The 22,697-nt window shown below is 31.1% G+C and overlaps 1 protein-coding gene across 1 annotated transcript in view; it reads right to left on the reverse strand.

The window, feature by feature from the left end:
• LOC134709921 (proprotein convertase subtilisin/kexin type 6-like) overlaps positions 1–4,480 on the reverse strand; it is a 40,760-nt gene extending 36,280 nt beyond the window's left edge. Inside the window, exons 1-4 of the mRNA XM_063570045.1 lie at positions 4,056–4,480; positions 2,987–3,103; positions 1,496–1,576; positions 78–206 (exon numbers count right to left, since the gene is read on the reverse strand). Coding sequence (XP_063426115.1) covers positions 78–206; positions 1,496–1,576; positions 2,987–3,103; positions 4,056–4,094 — 366 coding nt within the window. The 5' untranslated portion in view covers positions 4,095–4,480. The remainder of the gene's footprint in view (positions 1–77; positions 207–1,495; positions 1,577–2,986; positions 3,104–4,055) is intronic.
• Positions 4,481–22,697: the final 18,217 nt, after the last annotated feature.

The raw sequence follows: 22,697 nt of genomic DNA on the forward strand, positions 1-22,697 counted from the left end.
AAATATATATGCATCACATTTCCTCAAACACGAAATAATCCTAACAAATCCTACAAAATTAGGACAATTATTAATACCACATTTGCATCTAAGTCAGTGTGATTGGTCTGTAAACCATCGTCAAGGATAGCAATTTTTATCCCTTTTCCGGTAAACCCAGCATTCCAAGCTTCATTGACCTTCATAGAAGGTAACACGTCTTCATTCTGTAAAATATTGATAGAAGATTACAACATTATATATGAAATCATATTCAACCATCAATCGACAGTTGGTGTGTTTAAAACATCTTTTCGGTAATTGGTATATTTTCCCTTTGATCTTACTGCCTAATATTTTTGAGTATCAACGTACCGGTTGTATCACTGAAAGGCAATACATTGTGTGACGTCATAATTACCGATAAACAGGCTCGTCTGGGCTCATCTAGATATCCACATGATATAGTCAGTATCAAAAACGAAACTACCTATTATTCTATATTGATTTGATGATACAAACTATTTATTTACTATTTACGAAACCGTGAATAACCACTGAAATACAAGCTCCTACCTTAGAGTTCCAAATGGTGAAGTTGAAATCATCCCTTCGTAAATTTTACGGACGCCATCACGAATTGGTTGACCGTTATTGAATAACCGTTTCACAAATGATATCGGATATGGTCCTTACGTCGTAATTACAATCCCCTTCCCTTTCATGAATGTGACCTACCGAATTAGACTATTTACCGGATTTGTAATCACATAAGCAACACGACGGGTGCCACATATGAAGCAGGATCTGCTTACCCTTCCAGAGCACCTCAGATCACCCCTAGGTTTTGGTGGGGTTTGTGTTGTTTATTTTTCAGTTTTCTATGTTGTGTCATGTGTACTACTGTTTTTCTGTTTGTGTTTTTTGGGTATCTTTCGTCCCTCTTTTGGGATAGCGAGTGAAATAATAAAGAGGTGTTTAACATGTTTGTCTGCCATCAGTTATCTCCCTGGGGACTGGTTTAACATGTTTGTCTGCCATCAGTTATCTCCCTGGGGACTGGTTTAACATGTTTGTCTGCCATCAGTTATCTCCCTGGGGACTGGTTTAATAGCACAACACAATAAGAAACAAATCAGTTGCAAATATCTGAGCTCAAAATAACAAACAAATAAAATGAAAAACAACTTACATAAAAACTATGGACACTGAACTTCAATTTAAGAGTACTCGCCGTTACATCAAGAAAGGTCAAAGCTAATTACAACTTATAACTATATCGTGTGGACCAAAACTTCAGTATCAATCAGTAAAAATCAAACGAAATTGGCATAAAAACGAGAAAAACGCATAACCTTGTACAATTGAAAAAAACTAAGTTACTTGTAACAGTATCGACAGAACATATCTACATGATAGATGTTTCTTACGATACATTAATTACCATTTACCGTTTCATAATTTTAATTAAATAAGCTTTCTACATAACTTGGACAACTTTAATTTAATCCCTTACCAAGTGCCACAAATTTGACCATTCCGTGTCACTTGTCTTTGGTACTCTACGAAATCTTTTTTCTTGATTTACAAAATCTAGCTACAATAGAAAACAAGAATGCACTTAATGGAACTGAACTCTCACTTCTTCCGAACAATCAGTAAGTAATCAAAAAACAAATCTGTCATCTTTTCCAAAAGTATATATTTTGTAACAATGTACATTTTATATTAGGAGCAATATAGTAAACTTTGAAGTGGTACCAATCGCCTTCACTAAAATTAATTTAGCTCGTTTAATTTTCATAAAAATTTTGAAAAAATATGACCCTTCGAAAATATAAAAAAATCAAATAAGTAAACCAGCCACTTTATCAAAAAAAATAATTTCATTGGTTATATAGCAGTTTGACAAACACTAATTTTGATCATTAAGAAGCGTAATATTTTCTAAACAATGCAAAGTGATTATAAATGTTTAACTGATTTTGATAAAGTTATCTCCCTGTAATGCTAGGTACCACCTTAAATAAAACTATTGTAGATAGCAAAATCGTACTTGAATGTGCTTCATTATCGACTCTAAATAACAAAATTTTAAGTACCTGAGTTCGACTACAAGAATTTAAAAAAAAATATTTGTTATTACTTGTAACCAATCTACCTGCATATTGTATTACTTTATTTCTCAAATCGTGTGTTGCTGTTATGTATATCTGTATTTAAGGTGACTGAGGTGTCGTCCTCCAGCTTGGAGTTTGAAGAAGCAGAAAAAAATTGGTCTACATCTTTTATGAAATGTGCACATTTTGAGAGTAGTATGTAATTCATGTGGAAGAATGTTCATGTTCATATAGAAAATTATGTTGTTATTCTATTTATCATATTTACTGTGAACCCATTTGTTCATTCCTTAATCTGAAAGCATGTTCTAAGAGCTATCTCCTAATATTTTCTATGAATTAGTTTTCTATTTATCACACAAGTAGTTTCATTTCTATCACAAAAAATTTGAATAACCATGCATAATGTATATAAATTCAGTCACCAATACTTTTATTTATATTTTGTAAAAAAAACATGATAAAAAACTAATGTTTCACAATTTAAAAAAAAATCAATGGATTTAGATGGAGACAAACCATTTACCTTGAAATTTGTATAAAAATTATAAATATGAGTGTGTTTATATATACATATAGAATAATGGAATAATGGCATAAATAGTATTAACAGTGAAAAGCGGTAAGAAAAAGAAAATTATAAATAATAGACAAAAACTTATATTTCAATTAAAATATATAGAAATGTAGATACCAAATTGAGAACCTATATTTGAATAATTATTTTGCATCAATCTTATATCCTGAATTCTCTTCAACTTTGTATTTGTTTGGCGTTTTAATTGTTTTGATCTATGCGTCACTGATGTGTTTTATGTAGACGAAACGCGGGTCTGGCAAATTAAAACATAATCCTGGTACCTTTTGATAACTATTATTAAGTTTACCTCAGGATCCCATTTCAAATTATGAATGTCGGAGTCTTCTATATCCTTACTGATTTTACGTGTGCGCTGATTTTCATTTATTTTAAATACAAAGTATTCATGTCTCCCTATTTGAAACTGAAAAAAAGAAATCAATTAAAAACAATTGCAGTAGAATCTTTCACATCACTGTACTAGGAATGATGTATTTTACAAAAAAAGAAAATCTAAAATCATATTTAAGAATAACAAAATACTCTTTGTGAATAAACTCATCTTACGTTGTACGCAAGACAATTAAGAGATAACTGTATTGTATTTGAAGCTTTAAGGACGTCCATCGGTAGTTTTACTGTCGCAAATTTAGTTTACCTGGCGACGCGGAGCGGAGACAGGTAAACGGGTATTTGCGACAGTAAAACTATCGATGGACGTCCGCAAAGCTTCAAATACAATACAGTTATCTCTATTCTAATGCAAAACAAGTTCATTATTAAATTTCAATCATTATTTCAGTGTAAAATCTTCATTAAAGAAAATTCCGCGAAATTTTTTTATCTTCTTTGGTCCCTACACTAGGTGACGTCATAGTTATGCTTCCGGCGTCAAACATAAACACCGGGCGTTTTATGGCTTCTGTGCCGCTTCAAAATGTAATAAAATTTGATAAAAAGAAGATTTTTAGGCGCAACAAGTGAGTTTTTTTGTTTATTATTGTAAAAATAGCATGTCGATACATTCCGAAATTCAAAATGTCGGCTTCCTTAGTTACAGACAAGGAGATAGAGAATTTTACGCTTGCTGTTATCCAATCAGAACAATTGTTACAAAATAATTGCATTAGAATTAAATATTGATATCATATCATGAAGATACCTTGCTAATTAATCGGACCAGATATACAATTTGTTTACACACTTGTAATGCAAGTAATAAAAAAATCCCACAATACAAATTTCGTCATTAGATTTAATGTTGGGATGGTTATTCTTCGTGGGTGATTTATATTTCGTTAGAGAACCTTTTAATTTGATGTTTTAGGATTATCTTAAAGACTTTTAAAATTGCCATAACATTCCTAATAACTTACCATATGAGGTCCTGTTGACCTCGCCCCTGTGTATAACATAGATAATTTTGGAATGTTTGTCGAAAAAAATATCCTTTGAATATAGCGTCCGCATGAATCATGTGTTAAGGTTACCTATGGTTATTACAACTACTTCGAATGATAAGTATACACCAATGAGACCAAACATATACAATCATGAGGTGTCAGAAGTGTAAGAAGCAGTTGTGTTCAACAGAAACATACATATTTCAGAAACGTATAGCTCAATAGATTCAGCAAATTTCTATGTAAACCTGTTAATATTTTCCTCTTTCGTACCGTACGATAATTTTAATAATTCCTCTGTGCTCGTATGCTGTCCCCCTGATCCTACAAATACTTTAGGAGAAACTACCAATCAAATCATCTTTAAAATAAGGCATTTATCAAAAACCAAGAACCAAAAATTTCACGAGAAAAATTTAGACAATCTCTAAACAGACCGTGTCTTAACTCTAAAATACTGCTGTTTTTTAATTTCATAAATTAAATATTATGTGTAGTATTCAATGTAAAGCCGATAGTCACCATTTGCCTGTTATGCAGGTAGTCAGTATAAAGAAAGGACATTAAAAATATGTACCGATTTCCGACGAAAATTCAAAACGGAAAGTCGATTATCAAATGTCAAAATCAAATGTCAAAATTAAACACTCAAAACACATTAATCAAATGTATAACAACTGTCATATTACTGACTTGGTACAGACATTTTTTTATTTAGAAATTGGTGGATTTAAAAATTATTTAATTTTACAATAAAATTGAGGTTGTAAAGAATTTTTTTTTGCAACAACAAAAAAAGAAAGATTCCGTGATAACAAAAAGTTTTACCCTTTTTTGAAAAATATATCCATGATGTTTCTTCATAAATCGATCAATAAACCCTTCCGAATTGGTCGTGTTTACTACAACTTGACCTGTATACTCTCCATCAAAAGCTTGAGCACTGTAGTACAGTTTTAAACAACAGAGCACAACAGTTAACAGATGTACGTGCATTATATCTCCTGTTCTGGATCGGTTTGGTTATTTAAATGATGTATGTTGAAGTTAAGTTTTAAAAAAGTTATGAATGACTGCATTTTCAAAGTACTGTTTTTTAGTAGGAGTACCATAACAGTAAATTTAAACGGTATTTTTCAATGCTATTCTGTCATGCATATACAAATGTAGATATATTTTGTTGAGTATACCTTAAATAATTCGATGTATACCCACATATTGGATTCTACTATAGCTATACTTAATCGGTCTAGATCTTGTGGTCTCCGAGGGTATCACCAGCCGAGTAGTCAACACTCAGTTGTTATACAAATTATGTGGTCATTTTTATAAATTTCCTGTTTACAAATTTGGATTTTTTTTCGAAAAACTAAGGAATTTCGTATCCCAGGCATATATTACCTAAGCAGTACTTGGCACAATTTTTGGAATTTTAAATCCTCAATGCTCTTCAATTTTACATTTGTTTGGCTTCATAAATATTTTGATAATAGCGTCACTATGTCTGGTGTACTGGATTATAAACCTGGTACATTTCATAACTATTTGCCTAAATCTGAATGTTTTGAGACAGATTTGCAATTTATGTATAACACTTTTTCATATTTATATAGAAATAAAAGTGGTTTTTGCATTATTGTAACGCAATAATGGCTGCTGTTCCTCTAATTATGACATTTTGAGCTATTATGTTTCTTTTTATTGTTTAGACATAGTTCTTAATGTGGAATGGTATGCGACTGTCAAACAAGTGAGAGGGTTAGCTTGCTATAAAACCAGGTTTGAACCACCACTTTCTACAGGGGACTTTCCGTTTTGATTTTTCCTCAACGTTGAGTGTTTTTGTGATTTTACATTTTGCTTATACTCAAATCAACTTATTTACGTGACACTAAACATTTACTAAACATAAGGCAATTTGTAAAAAAAACTAATATGTTTGCTACAAAAATTACGGTAAAAAATACACGAATATCGCTATTTCATATGTGGGGTTTTCATAATGATTAAATTTCTCATAACATGTGAGTTAACTAATACATGCAACGCATTTAATATTTTTTTTCTTCATTAAATCGGCATTCCATATGTTTACGGCAACAATTAGGAAATAATGAACGAAACAATGTGTGTGTTTCTTAAATCACTCACAACATTGTTTACTCTGTCTATAACTTTGGGTACCAGAAAAAACCTATGGACCGTAATGTTGTGTTGATTTGCATTGTTGGTAATAAACGCATACAAAGACTAATTTTTTATCTAGCAAATTTACTTTTTCAAAAAATGATACAAAATGTTTACTTGTGATTTGACCGGTTTGGGAGACTTGCGCTTTTTCACAGGCTATTTGCACTTTTTTTTATTGACATGTCCGCTTTTCAAAATATTGACACTTGCGCTTTATGTATAGAACATTTGCTCTTTTACAATATTTTTTTGATGATTCAAATTGGAATAGTGAAATTCTATATTACATTTGTGTTAAAAGTAATTCCATAGCACATTCTTATAGTTATATATACGTAAAGTAATTATGATGAAGACATTATAGACATGCATAGTTCCCAAGGGATTTTGCTTGCTATCTGAACCCCAAGGAATGAACAGTTTTGCTCTTTAAATCTGTTCTGTCTGGTATTTCGCTCTCATTTCAAGTACATATTCTAGTCTCTATTTTTCAATTCTTGACAAAAATGTTTTTTCAACAATATAATGAATTTTAATGGTATTACTGTTGTTCCATGATGTTGCAAGGTGAACTCGTTAACGTCTGAGTAGTAACGACATATACAAGTTGAATTTATTTACGTAGCTCATTACAATTACAGGTTGACAGGTGAAGGTAAAAAGGCGAATTTCAGGTCAATTTACAGTAGGGGAGGTGTTCTCGAAGCTTTCTTAGGATTATCTAATGTCAATTATTTGCTCTAAGTTGTACTCTCAAAACTTTCTTAACTTAGAATATATCTCATTTTTCTTCCTAACTTTAGGACACATAATAAGTTGTCTTAAGATCATCCAATCGTCATTCTAGCCTGATAAAATTTTGATTTCGTTTTTGCTATTATATTATGTGAAAGTGTACATGGAATGAAACGCACCATCGGTTAATGACTCGTATATAAAGAATTTGTTCATGACTTTAAACTTTTAACTTCGTGTTTCACGACACGATGACACTACATGTGTTATTATTATTTCAAAACAAATTATTTTCAAGTTTATATTGAAATCCTTTTTTTTTTTTATATAATTACATTTGAAATCATGCTTTCAATTCTATACATGTTATTATTAAAGTTTTAAACAATTTTATTAGATGGTTTGGCCATAAATAAATGTTTGATAAAAAAGTTACATTAACGATTTAAATTATGTTAAGAACGTCATAACATAAGATTCGTCTGACATAGCTTCGAGACACAACTTAAGAGTGTCCTAAAATTGGCCAAAAAATGTGTCTTTGACCGAATCTGAGAATACTTTCGAGAACACCCCCCCTGCAGGTGTATCAATATTGAAAGCGCAAATGATCAGATTATTACGAGTGAAAATGTCCTATCATGTTACAGGTAAAAATATACAATCGTGCTGTGACTTTTCCATTAAAGTCCAATGTATTTGTAGTTTTCAATCATATTTATTTTGAAACCATTTATCGATGAAAATAACTAGATCAATCTTCAGATAAATCCAAATTTATTATATGTTCGGATTCATTTACATGCTTACAAGCTATACGAAATACTAAAATTAAAAACCCAACAACCCCAAAAATTTTATATGTAATGAGGAATTTAAAAATTCTTTTGAAAGAAATAATACTTCTATGGGTTCCGAGTGATGTTGGTATCCTTGGAAACACAGCTGTAGACCTTGAGGCAAAGAATGCCCTGGGTGATCCTCTATCTAACTGTGATATACCATATACTGATTTTAAATCTAATATTAGAGAATATGTTTTTAATATATTGAAAAATAAATGGAGTAAAAAAGATGATAATAAATTGCATGAAATTAAACCTAATTTAGGCAAACCTTTTAATAATATTATGTGCAGAAAAGATCAGTGTGTTATTACTAGATGTCGTATTGGTCATACTAGAATAACACACGAGTCTCTTTTAAAAAATGAAAATGAACCACAATGTGTTCCTTGCAACTGCAAGTATACTATTAAACATGTTTTAATTCATTGTATTAACTTTGCTGATATTCGTAAGAAGCATTTCAATGTCAATAATATGTATGATTTATTTAATAATGTTCCATTTACAAATATTGTTGCTTTTTTAAAAGAAATTGGAATTTATTATAGAATCTAAAAATGTTATTATATTTAGATCGATTTCAATTTTTATCACGTTATTTTACTGTTGATTTTTATTTGTATATACTCAATTTGCTTTAGTCAAGAATTTTAGTATATTGAAGGACTTTTTGTCTTATTTTAAAAATATGCTTTAAATTGTAAAAATATTCGAATTAGCTCTCGCCGCGATATAGCCTTTTTGTGCTAATGCGGCGTAAAGCAACCAATAATCAATCAATCAATACTCATTCCAATAACAGGTTGACGGGTAAATGTAAAAAAAAACGCGAATGTCCAGTCAATTTACTACAGACAGGGGTGGTGTTCTCGAAGCGTTCTTTGGATTAGGACGTGTCCTAAGACAATCTAATGACAATTCTTTGTTTAAGTCATGTTCTCGAAGCTCTCTTAACTTAAAATATGTCTCATTTTTCTTCTTCCTAACTCTAGGATACATGTAACTAAATAAGTTGACTTAAGATCATCCTATCGACATTCTAGCATGATAAAGTTTTGATTTCGTTTTTGCTATTATATTATCAGTCGGAAACCAGGTTGAAATAGAAAAAAGAATATAATCTCTTTGTTAGGGAAGGCGATACATGTGTACTGTATTGTTTACTATAGTAACACAATTTTTAAAAGTTAATAGAAACAAACAAAATTACAATTTTCGTCCATTACGAAGTGTTTTATTTAAGAAACACCATTTGCATAAGTTTATCTAGTACATAGTTAAGCAAAACAGTTAGATGTCAAGTCGACGACATAGGTATTTTTCAATTTGGATGTAGAAAATACATAATCTCCGATTTGAAAAAAAAAGTACGACGGACGGAAAACATATCAATCTATTAGTTCAATAATTTTGGTGTCTGTCCATCCATTATGTGACTCCAGACAAAAAAAAAAAAAAAATGGGTTTTAATGGTATCGAAAGAGAAAATCGAGTACACCTTTTTATGTTCGGGTGTGTTTGAGTTGAATATTTTGTCTTGATATCGTACAAAGCAAGATATTTCATACATCGTCTCGCTTCAGATTCTATCACTTGTATATTTCAAAGCTTCAGGTTGACTTTATAACATAAAAATATCGAAGTACTTAAAGATGAAATATATGGGTCAAGTGAAATACTTGAATAGCTTTTTTTTTGCATTGTCTTATCGGGGCCTTTTTATAGCTGACTATATGCGGTATGGGCTTTTCTCATTGTTGAAGGCCGTACGGTGACCTATAATTGTTAATGTTTGTGTCATTTTGGTCTTTTGTGGATAGTTGTCTCATTGGAAATCATATCACATCATCTTTTTTATATACTACCTGCATGTGTAATTATTATAGAATATAATATATCACATTCCGTTTTAGCTCACCTGACCCAAAGGGCCAAGTGAGCTTTTCTCATCACTTGGTGTCCGTCGTCCGTCGTCGTCGTCCATCGTCGTTCACTTTCACAATAATCTTCTCTTCTGAAACTATTTGGCCAAATTAAACCAAACTTTGCCACAATCATCATCACTGCCCTAAAATTTTCAGATGAATCGGACAACCCGTTGATGGGTTGCTGCCCCTGAATTGGTCATTTAAAGGAAATTTTGCTGTTTTTGGTTTTTATCTTGAATATTATTATAGATAAAGATAATTTTTTAACAGCAATAATGTTCAGTAAAGGCAGATTTACAAATAAGTCAATATGACCAAAATGGTCAGTTGACCCCTTTAGGAGTTATTGCCCTTTATAGTAAATTTTTAACCGTTTTTCGTAAATCATAGAAATCTTTTTACAAAAACCTTCTCCTCTGACACTACTAGGCCAAATTAATCAAAACTTGGCCGAAATCATCTTTAGGGTATCTTGTTTAAAAAATATGTCCGGTGACCTGGCAAACCAACCTAGATAGCCGCCACAGCTAAAACTAGAACATAGCGGTAAAATGCAGTTTTTGTCTTATAACTGAAAAACCAAAGCATTTAGAGAAAACCTGACATGAAGCAAAATTGTTAATCAGGTCAAGTTCTATCTGCTCTGAAATTTTCAGATAAATCGGACAACCCAATGTTGGGTTGCAGCACCTGCATTGATAATTTTCAGGAAATTTTGCTGTTTTTGGTTATTATCTTTAATATTATTATAGATAGAAATAAACTGTAAATAGAAATAATGTTCAGCAAAGTAAGATTTACAATTAAGTGAACATGACCAAAATGGTCAATTGACCCCTAAGGAGTTATTGTCCTTTAAAACATTTTTTAAACAATTTTCCGATGAAAATACTGGGCCAACTTCATTATAGATAGAGATGATTAATAATTCATAAGCAGCAAGAATGTTCAGTAAAGTAAGATGTACAAACACATCACCATCATCAAAACACAGTTTTGTGATGAATCCATCTGTGTTCTTTGTTTAATATTCACATAGACCAAGGTGAGCGACACAGGCTTTTTAGAGCCTCTAGTTTATATAGTTACATTTGAAATCATGCTTTCAATTCTATACATGTTATTATTAAATTTTTAAACAATGTGTTTGTACAGTTTGGTCATTAATAAATGTTTTATGAAAACAAAATACATTAACAATTTAAATTATGTAGAAATATACAATCGTCCTGTGCCTGAATTTTACATACTTTGCCATTAAAGTCTAATGTATTTGTAGTTTTCAATTACAACTATTTTGAAATCATTCACCATTGAAAATTACTAAATTGTTTTCGTTTTATTGCACATAATGTTTATTTCTCCATGATAACAAAACATTGATTGATCACATGATACATCCTGTTTAACATTCTAAACGTAGTTTAAAATATCCATGTTCTGACACTATATATATTTGTGATGTTATTACGAATTTGAGTTCATGTCTTATATAGGACAAATGCAGGATTTTCTATTGCTCTTATAGGTTTTCTTTAAAAATTCAAATCACTTGTGTCATGTAATGATGAATACGTACAATGTAAGTCCACTTAGTCATATCGAAACAACAGTTCTTTAATTCTACATTGATTATTTTCATCATGCATGGAATTAAATAGGTGATAATAAGGTTGTCTACGCGGTAAAAAGTAAAATCACAAAAATACTGAACTCAGAGGAAAAACTTATCGGAATGTCCTTCATCATATGGCAAAATCAACTGACAAAACACATCGTCTAAGAAAAAGTTCAAACATACATCAACATTTAACTGAATGTAAATAACTACGACTGTAAAACTACTTCTTTCACGATAAAACCAGAAACAAAATTGTCAACTTTATATGAAAAATGAAATATAGATACCTCTTAGATTAAAAAAATATTTTGGTAGAGAAAAACATTACAATAAAAAAGGGCATAGACGATCATCGCTATGAACAGCTTACATGTTGCATTGCCAAATTAACATAATTATATATTGTACATGTGTAGCAAGATCAACTGTGCTTGGGTTTAAGAATGCGAACCCCAAATTATACTAGTTCATTGATTAACTGATTGACGATGCATGTCAAATGTCAGAACGGGAAAAAATGAAACCATAATGAAAGAGAAAGACCAGTTTACACTTAAATTATATATGATTTTTGAATTAAGAATAACCATTGCGTCTATTTTATCATCAACTGGTATCTAGTGAGTTGGTGTTATTGTGACACTTACTTTCATTCGCATATAAAAGGTTTTATTCGGGTATAGGTGTGATGTAAATTTAATCAAATAGAAGATAAAAAAAACATAGACTAGGTTACTAAAAACTATATATGTAAATATTAAATGATAATAAATGTTGGTAATTAAATTTTTTTAACTTCTAAAAAAGGATTAAAATACATTCATATATTAATAATTCGTATTTTTGAATGAATCATTAATACTAAATCTAATCAATATAATTTATTTGAAATGATTAAACATTGAATGAAATGATTATTAACAAAAATAGAATCTGATATTAAAAAGTGAAAAAAACAACACATTTAAGTCAATCTGAACTTATGTTGAGACAGAGAAATCTCTATTTCACGAAACAACACTAATACATGTTATATCCGATGAAAATAAGTTAGGTGGATATTTACTTCCATGTTAAAATATCGTTACTTTGTTTTCCATTTGAAAGCCTTTGATGCTTTCTTTTACTTACAATAAATGAAGAAAACAACTATATTTACAAATGAATATGAAAACCCTCAATATTTGTGTTAATATTCTTATGAATTCCCCCTTTTTTTGGAAAAATTAAGACATTGTTTTGCAGATGGTCTGGCACTGTTATATCGTTTTGATATTTTTAGTCTTGTAGCTGTTTATATGTTTGTCCTTCGTGTATGTACTGTTTTATTCATAAGAATCAAATTAAATTTTGGGTTGTTAGAAGAGTCAGACGTGTGTCTTTTCTATGTGTTGTTAGATAAGTTTTTTTTCGTTTCGTTTATTTTTATATTTTGTTTCGTTTTTTTGGTTTTATTCATCGGTATTTGTTGTTAATTTGATATTTTTCTTTTTTTTTCTTTATTATTTTTCGTGATTTTTAAAACTGTGTTACTTTAGTGCATTATCATTCAAATAATATAAATATTACACATTGTCTACTGAGATATTATTTTCTTAATACAGATGTCTAATCAGACTAAGGGGTCTATGTACTCGTTTTCAAGTTAAATCAGTACACTGAATTGGTAATGTAAACAATAATAAACTCTTAATTTGATACGGAACAGTTGTTAAAGTATATTTAATAAACACGTAAACACGCAATCAACATTAGTCAATCGTTTATAAGTTTACATTCAAATGTATTCATTCTTCCAGTTTGAAGGAATACTTATTTTTAGAACATCAGACAGAGTGCATATACATGTAAACAACGACATTTTAGTCTACATATCGGACAAAAAAAACAGTATCAATTGAAAATACTTTCCCAAACTGAGGGATGAATCAGGTGTAGAAAAATAGGAAATAATTTAATAAACAACAACTAAAAATTATTTTTTGAGATTTTTGTTTACCACTGTATTACTGCATGATTAAACACATAAAAGCACTAGTAGGCTCAGGTTTTTAAAGATATAAAAAAAAAGTAAACGGTCTTGATACATATCAAATTCACTCTGAAGAGTATAATAAAAGTACTTCAATTAACAGTTAATATAGATTTTTTTGGCAGTGTTAGAAAGTGTTAAACATTCTCAAAAGGCTATCATTATCGCTTATGGGCTAGGAAATACTACCGTGCCCCCTTAACTACTGTTGCCTTTATTTATCATTTTCTCTATACATTTATGTTTAGATTTATTGACTCCAGACATGAATAACACATTATAATTGTAACAATTTAAATAAAAGAAATTATTAAATAAAACATAACAAGGAAACACTAGTATAACTCTATTGACAGAGTTTTTTATACACGAAACGCGCGTCTGGCATAAATATAAAATTTGAATCCGGAAATACTACCGTGCCCCCTTAACTACTGTTACCTTCAAAAACATGTATATCGATTGATTTATTGACTCCAGACATGAAGTACACAATATAGTTTTAATAATTTAATTTAAAGAATTTTAAATATAAAAAAAAACATTACAAGGAAACACAAGTTTAACTGTATCGATAGAGTTATTCATATGTTTAGACAAGTATGGACTCCGTTTATGTATATATTAATTTTTTTGGCCTTTTTAAAAATTTTGATTCGAGCGTCACTGATGTATCTTTTGTAGACGAAACGCGCGTCTGGCGTAGATATAAAATTTCAATCCTGTTATCTATGATCAGTGTATTTACAACCACTGACCATGGGTCGATGCCACTGCTTGTAGAGTTTTAATTCCCCGAGAGTATCTTCATCCCAGTAGTCAGCACCTCTGTGTTGACTTGAGTTATCATTGATATGTTTATAATTATAAGTTAACTGTTAACAAAACTTTGAATTTTAATACATGGGCTTTTATACCTCAGAAATAGATTACCTAAGCTGTGTTTTGAAAATTTGTTAGGAATTGGTAATCCTACATGTTCCAGTTTGAAGGAATACTTATTTGTAGAACATCAGTTCATATAAACAATGACATTTTAGTCTTCATATCGTTATGTCAAAATATCTCACCAATCTAAAATATAACCATGAGGTTAGATATAGGAATGTACATCACTGGCCCGGAAAGTATGTACATTAAAGTTGAATTTTTGTTTTCTCATAACTGCTACAACATATTAATGTGTTCGTTTTTCGTCCTACATACTATCTCGACATAGTCTAGAGATCTTTTTAATGCATAAAATTTATGAGGACCAAAAAAGAGAAACATCTAACGCAGCTTTATTGCAATTTAGTCAATTAATTCATAATTACGTCTGAACGGGTGGTAAAACAAAAATGTTTGATAAAAGTTCGTTATGGATAAAACAAAATCATATGTGTCCCCTTAACTACTGTTGCCTTTATTTATCATTCTCTCTATACATTTATGTTTAGATTTATTGACTCCAGACACGAATAACACATTATAATTGTAACAATTCATATAAAAGAAAATATTAAAAAAAAAATAACAAGGAAAAACTAGTATAACTCTATTGACAGAGTTTTTCATATGTCTAAACAAGTGTTGATTCCTTTTATGTGTATATTTATTATTTGACCTTTTTAAATCTTTTTTATTTGAGCATCACTGATGAGTCTTTTGTAGACGAAACGCGTGTCTGGCATAAATATAAAATTTGAATCCTGAAATACTATCGTGCCCCCTTAACTACTGTTACCTTCAAAAACATGTATATCGATTGATTTATTGACTCCAGACATGAAGTACACAATATAGTTTTAATAATTTAATTAAAAGAATTTTAAATATAAAAAAAAAACATTACAAGGAAACACAAGTTTAACTGTATCGATAGAGTTATTCATATGTTTAGACAAGTATGGACTCCGTTTATGTATATATTTTTTTATTGGCCTTTTTAAAAATTTTGATTCGAGCGTCACTGATGAATCTTTTGTAGACGAAACGCGCGTCTGGAATATATATAAAATTTCAATCCTGTTATCTATGATCAGTATATTTACAACCACTGACCATGGTTCGATGCCACTGCCTATAGAGTTTTAATTCACCGAGAGTATCTTCATCCCGGTAGTCAGCACCTCTGTGTTGACTTGCGTTATCATTGATATGTTTATAATTATAAGTTAACTGTTAACAAAACGTTGAATTTTTTAATACATGGGATTTTATACCTCAGAAATAGATTACCTAAGCTGTGTTGTGAAAATTTGTTAGGAATTGGTAATCCTAAATGTTCCAGTTTGAAGGAATACCTGTTTATTCTTTAGTTTTCTATGTTGTGTCGACGTCATGTGTACTATTGTTTTTCTGTTTGTCTTTTTCATTTTTAGCCATGGCGTTGTCAGTTTGTTTAAGATTGACGAGTTTGACTGTCCCTTTGGTATCTTTCGTCCCTCTTTTATTTGTAGAACATCAGTTCATATAAACAATGACATTTTTGTCTTCATATCGTTATGTCAAAATATCTCATCAATCTAAAAAGTAACCATGAGGTTAGATATACGAAGTTACATCACTGGCCCGGAAAGTATGTACATTAAAGTTGAATTTTTGTTTTCTCATAACTGCTACAACATATTAATGTGTTCGTTTTTCGTCCTACATACTATCTCGACATAGTCTAGAGATTTTTTAAATGCATAAAATTTATGAGGACCAACATAGAGAAACATCTAACACAGCTTTATTGCAAATTAGTCAAGCAAATCTTAAATCATAATTACGTCTTAACGGGTGGTAAAACAAAAATGTTTGATAACAGTTCGTTATGGATAAATCAAAGTCACATGCAGTTAATCAGTGTTTAAATGCTATGCATCTTTAAGAAGTATACAAATTAAGAAAAACTAGAAAAACCTATCAAGTGAATCGTATAATCATCAAAAGAAGCGGACCAGTCGGTCTTTTGTTTACTAAGAGTGCATTTCTTTCTAACCAAAATTTTGTATACGTTGTGTGACGTTTGTTTTTGGTTTCTAAAAGCTATAAAAGTAGAAACAAATACATCGTTTGATCTTTGTTTACTGATCCTGTTTGTACTTTCAATTATGCATGCACATGTTGTTGGCAAACAGACTTTTTTTACAAATCAAATGTAGAAACAAATAAATCGTTTAATCAGATTGAAGTTTGAAATAATTGTAGCGTTCTAACTTATGAACGATGAAGACAAACTATCCACGCATTTCTAGCGAGTGCATAGAACATGTGTGTTAGAAACAAATGATCAAAGCATGCGCACGCTTAGCCGTTTACATCGTTTGTGTTAGAAAGAAATGCACTCTTTATATCTTATGTAACTATGAAACGTATCCGAAATAATTGTTATAGATTATCAAACATGATCCAAATTTAATATTCTGATGGTTATGTCCAGTTTTTATATGTCTTGGTCGATGCCGGTGGAGATTTAATTCCCCGGGGGTATCACCAGCCCAGTAGTCAGCACTTCTGTGCTGACATGAATTATCATTGATATTGTCATATTTAAAAGTAAACTGGTTATTACAATTTTGAATTTTTTAAATTCTAAGGATTTTCTGCCTCAGGAATAGATTATCCTAGCTGTATTTGGCAAAACTTCTATGAATTGTGGTCCTCTCCGCAATGCACTTCAACCTTGTACTTTATTTGACCCTTTTAAATTTATTGTATTCGAGCGTCACTGATTAGTCTTTTGTAGACGAAACGTGCGTCTGGTGTAATTACAAAATATAATCCTGGTATCTATGGTGAGTTTTTGTTTTGCATGTAGCAGTATGTCTCATATCATGATATAACGACATTTCCAATGGCTATTCATTAGGTCGTTGAAGACTTTTAAAGATTAAGGCGATGTGCATTCCATCCATGGCACCGACAACATGTGATTTCTGTAATAATATACTAATCAACCTAACTTTGAACACGCAAATATTCTGTTTGTCAATTTGTCAATTTTTTTATATTTCGAATTGTGAAAAAGTTTGGCATAAAAGATAAACAGTCATAAAGTAACAGCGCATTTCCCCCTCATTTTTAGTTTATAAACCCGGATTTGTTTTGTCTTAATCGATTGATGACTTTCGGAATAGATAGCACGGTAGTACTTGTATTCAGGAATTAAGGTTTCCCTGTTGTGTACCGTACTTCAATCAATGTATCTGAACAGTGTGATTGGACAAACAAGAATGTGTCCAAAGTACACGGATGCCCCACTGGCACTATCATTTTCCATGTTCCATGGACCGTGAAATTGGATCAAAAGTCTAAGTTGGCTTTAAATTTAAAAGGTCATATCATAATCATCAAGTGTACTAAGTTTCAAGTTGATTGGATTTCAGCTTCATCAAAGTCTACCTTGACCAAAAAATTCAACCTGAAACTCTCACTTTCATTTTCTATGATCAGTTGACCGTGAAATTGGGATCAAAAGTCTAATTTGGCTTTAAAATTAAAAAGATCATATCATGAGCAACAAGTTTACTAAGTTTCAAGTTGATTGGACTTCAGTTTTATCAAAAACTACCTTGACCAAAAGCTTTAACCTGCGGACGAAAGAACGAACGAACGAACGGACGAACGAACGGAGCCACAGACCAGAAAACATAATGCCCCTCTACTATCGTAGGTGGGGCATAAAAAACAGTATCAACTGAACATACTTTCCCGAACTGAGGGGTGAATCAGGTATAGAAAAATATAAAATCACTTTACATACAGGTGGAAATGAATTTTTGAGATTATATTAAAATTTTGAATTAACTGTATGATGAAACACATAAAAGCACAAGTGGCCATAGATTTTTAAAAATATCAAAAAAAGTAAACGGTCATAATACATATTCAAATTCATTTCTGAATAGTATAATAAAAGAACTTCAGTTAACTAATCATATAGAATTTTGCCAGTGTTAGAAAGTGGTAAAAAGTCTAAAAATGCTATCACAATCGCTTATTGGCAAGGATATACTACCGTGCCTCTCTTTGTTACTGTTGCCTTTAATTATGATTCTATCTACATGTATAAGTTTATTTATGATTTATTTAATTCAGACATGAATAAGACAATAAAATTGTAACAATTTAATTAAAAGAATTTTAAATATCAAAAATATAATCATAACAAGGAAACACAAGAGTATAACTGTATCAACAGTAGTTCATATGTTTAGACAAGTATTGACTCCATTTATTTATATATTTACAAGATTGATCGTTTATATAAATATACAGCGTTAATTTCCATTGTTTAACGAGAGCGTACATTTTAAATGAATAAAATGAATGAAAACTACGGTTTCTTGTTTGTGCATTGTGATAAAAAGTTCGTATGTATAATTACTTTCATTTGTTTCTTACTCTGTCTTGTATTGTTCTCTTCGTACTTTTGCAAATATTCAATTTCATGACTGCATCAAGTGTTTCTATCAGTTTACCATAGTGATATCACATGGTAAGGTTAGAAATAATGGTAAACCCTAGTTTTAAGATCCGATTTTCGATTAACAGTGGTAAGGTAATCGTTGCAAAAAATCCTGCTCAAACTTTTGTGAAAGACGTTTTAACTTTGAATTGTTGCGAGAGTTTATGTTCTATGTTGAAGGCACTTGCATATAGTGACCTGAAATACAAGTACTGTTCTATTGAGTTTAGATACATGTCTTCTGTTTCTGTCCCTGACCTATGTTTGCTGTATTCGGCATGTGTAGTGCATCATGCTATGAGACATTGATACGTTATGAAATTTCGTGCAGGACTGCTTTGTGGGTTTTTTTTGGCATGGAACTCCTGACCAGACTATGACTTTTTGACTCTTGACCTATGCAGTGTGGGTGTATCATCATGATGTATACAGTGTGTTCCTTTGTATATTACCCTGACCTAGAAGTATAATTCTAAATTGACCTAGCTTGCTTCTGAATATGTAGCATGAAAATGTATTGTCATAAGATGTCTTGTGGCACGAGAAACTTTATATGATCTTGACCTTTGCCCTCATTGTACAACTTGTATATTATGTTTGAAGTATATGGAGAATCTTCTGATTGCACTCATATCTAATATTTTTATATTTTTATTAAATATTTAGTTATATTTGTATATTTTTAATTGTAAGATCGGTTTTATGTATTGGAGTTTGAACTAGTACACATTTTGAAGTCCGCCGCCGGGCGAGGGATTTTCTCACTTTGTTAAAAACCCATTGGTGACCTTTGACTGCTTTTTGCTTTTTTGTCATGTTACTGTCTCTTAAACACATTTCACATTCCCATTCTCAATTTTTGATATGAAGAATGTTTTGATCAAATGAAAACTAAATATTTTTATTGCTGTGAAAATTAGAAAGAATATTTACTGCTCTAGTAGCACCATGTACTGCAAGTTGTGATAGATTGATAATTCAAAATGGTTCAATCATTTTACCTTGGATTTCATTTGATGGACATGTTGATATGGATAGTCTGTTTAAGCATCTTAAAAATCACATGAAGGTATACGCATGTCAATAAACTGAACTCAGTGCGAAGAACCTTTAAAGTACACTTAGACAAAGAGCTCAATCTAGTGAAACACTTTTTTATGCTGGTCACTGTCTGTTATCAAACTGCACCGCAATCCTAAAAAAATATGCAAGTTAATTCTAATAGAAGTAGAAGCCAAACGAAGTAAATAAACCGTTTACTGAAATAAATGTACAATATGTCTATGGGCCACAGATGCCCCTGCTTGTGAAAAGAAAACACAAGTAAACTCCACATATAGAAACAGGATTCACGTAATTTTGACTGTTAATTGACCATAAGCATTGTGTATAAGTTTCAAAACATTTGGTTGAGGCAACTAAAGTTAAAGAACAGAAACAACAGATTAAGCATGATCTTTCCTATCTTTAGTCTACGTGTTGATATCTGTATCATTAGTACTAGTACCAACTTCTTATATCTAATAACTCTTGAACAGTAACACCACCAAATATCGAACTTGATAGAGCGTGTTATGGGGTAATACGCATTACGTATAAGGTTTATAAAATTTGATTGAGTCAAACTTATTTAAAAGAACGAAAACGCTAATTCAGCATTTTCTATGTTTTTAAAGGAACATGATAACTCTTGAACGGTAAAAGTGACGCTACCAAATTTCAAATTCATTTTTTTTGTATGTGGAAATAACCATTGTCCCAGCTAGGTTAGGGAGATGGTGAAGACCCCGCTAACATGTTCAACCCCGCCCTATATTTAGTATGCATGTGCCGGTCGCAAGTCAGTGGCCTATACATTTGTCCATTGCTTTCCTCGTTTGAATTTCGTTTTATCGTGTTTTTTTCTATGTTGTGATGTTATAATAATGTTTCATCCAGCTGCAAATGTTTGCACCTGTCCTAAGTCAGGAATCTGATGTACAGTAGTTATCGTTTGTTTGTGTAATTTATACGTTTTTCTCGTTTCTCGTTTATTTTATTTAGATTAGACCGTTGGTTTTCTCCATTGAATTGTTTTACACTAGTAGTTTTTGGGCCCTTTATAGCTTGTGGTTCGGTGAGAGCAAAGGCTCCGTATGAAGGCCGTACGTTGACCTATAATGGTTTACTTTTATAAATTGTTATTTGGATATAGAGATTTGTCTCATTGGCACTCATACAACATCTTCTATACCTATTTGCTCATTGTTGAAAGCCGTATGGTGACATATAGTTGTTAATTTCTGTGCTACCTGGTCTCTTGTGGAGAGTTCTTCTTTGGCGCTCATGCCACATGAGGTGAAGGGTGGGGATCCTGCTAGCAAGTTTAATCCGCCGCATTCTGTTTGTATGTACCTGTCCCAAGTCAGGAGACTCTAATTCATGAATTGTCGTTTGTTTATGTGTTACATATTTGTTTTTGTTCATTTTTTGTACATAATTTGTCCGTTTCTTTCTCATTGCTTTTTATAACTGACTATGCGGTACGGACTTTGCTCATTGTCGAAGGCCGTAGGGTGACTTATAGCTGTTAATTTCTGTATCATTTAGTCTTTTGTGGAGTGTTCTTATTGGCACTTATGACACATCTTCTTTTTATTTTGTGTATAAGTTTTGTAGTATTTGATTGAGGCCACTAAAGTTAAAACAACGGAACCCTTTTTTTTTATACGTTCGGGACGAACGGACTAGAGTAACTCCGCAGTTTATGTTCCTTTTCTATGGTACCAACACAGAAGTTCTGACTAGTGTGCTGGTGCTACGCATTCCACCAGCACTGTCATTAATACACACACACACACAATTTTATTATAAAAATATTCAATCTTCATTTTGAAGTGATTCTTTTTGGCCTATAATGATTATATGCATGCCTTAATAATATTTCACAAGTAGTATCAAATTTGACAAATTTATTGTTATATTTTATAACTTATTTTTCAATTAAACTTAAATTGATCATCACTTTCTTTTTAAATGTCTTTTAAGATTCCGTTTTGAACAAAACGATTTGTTACATATTATATACTTCACACGTATTTCTATCAAATCTGATATTATTACAAAGCGGCTATTAAATAAAATGCATTCGAACTTTAAATGTGCATTTAAATATATATGCAATTCGTCAACTGGTGAAGTGGCTAGATGCATATATCGTTGGCCAATTGAACGACAGGTCTCCAAATTTTGTTGTTTTAAAACGTCTAGAAATATTAAAGGAAATAAATAAAAACAGAACGACTGAATTAAATAAAATAATGTTCGATATAATTAACCATTTCGATTTATTTTTAAAATCTAAACGATGCTTTATTTTTATCTAGTTTCCTAATCATTAGAAAGAGAAAATAAATACCTTACAGCTTCTTTAACCGTCGATCCTGAAATGTTTAATGTTATAAAACAATTTTAGCGTCTTTGACCTACTTTACCTTTTTATTCGGATACTTGTGGTTATCTTCTTCAAGTTCAACGGGAACATTAGAATAATCTAGAAAAGAACCCAGATGGAACCAGGAATTCGGGTTGCTATAACCAAACAACCCGGATGTTGAACCAGTTACCATGGTTTCGAACCAAAGAACCAAGGTTCAGAACCAAACAACCCAGATGGAACCAGGGTTTAGAACCAGAGTGCCCGGATAGAACCTTATTGCATTCGGAATTCTCATGACTTTTTATACCTTCAACGTATTTTCCAAATCATTTATTTATTTAGTATATTTATATATAATTATTTGGTCTTATCGAGCGTCACTGAAAAGTCTTTTGTAGACGAAATG

Source organism: Mytilus trossulus, chromosome 3 (genome assembly GCF_036588685.1).
Source record: "Mytilus trossulus isolate FHL-02 chromosome 3, PNRI_Mtr1.1.1.hap1, whole genome shotgun sequence".
Taxonomy (NCBI): domain Eukaryota; kingdom Metazoa; phylum Mollusca; class Bivalvia; order Mytilida; family Mytilidae; genus Mytilus; species Mytilus trossulus.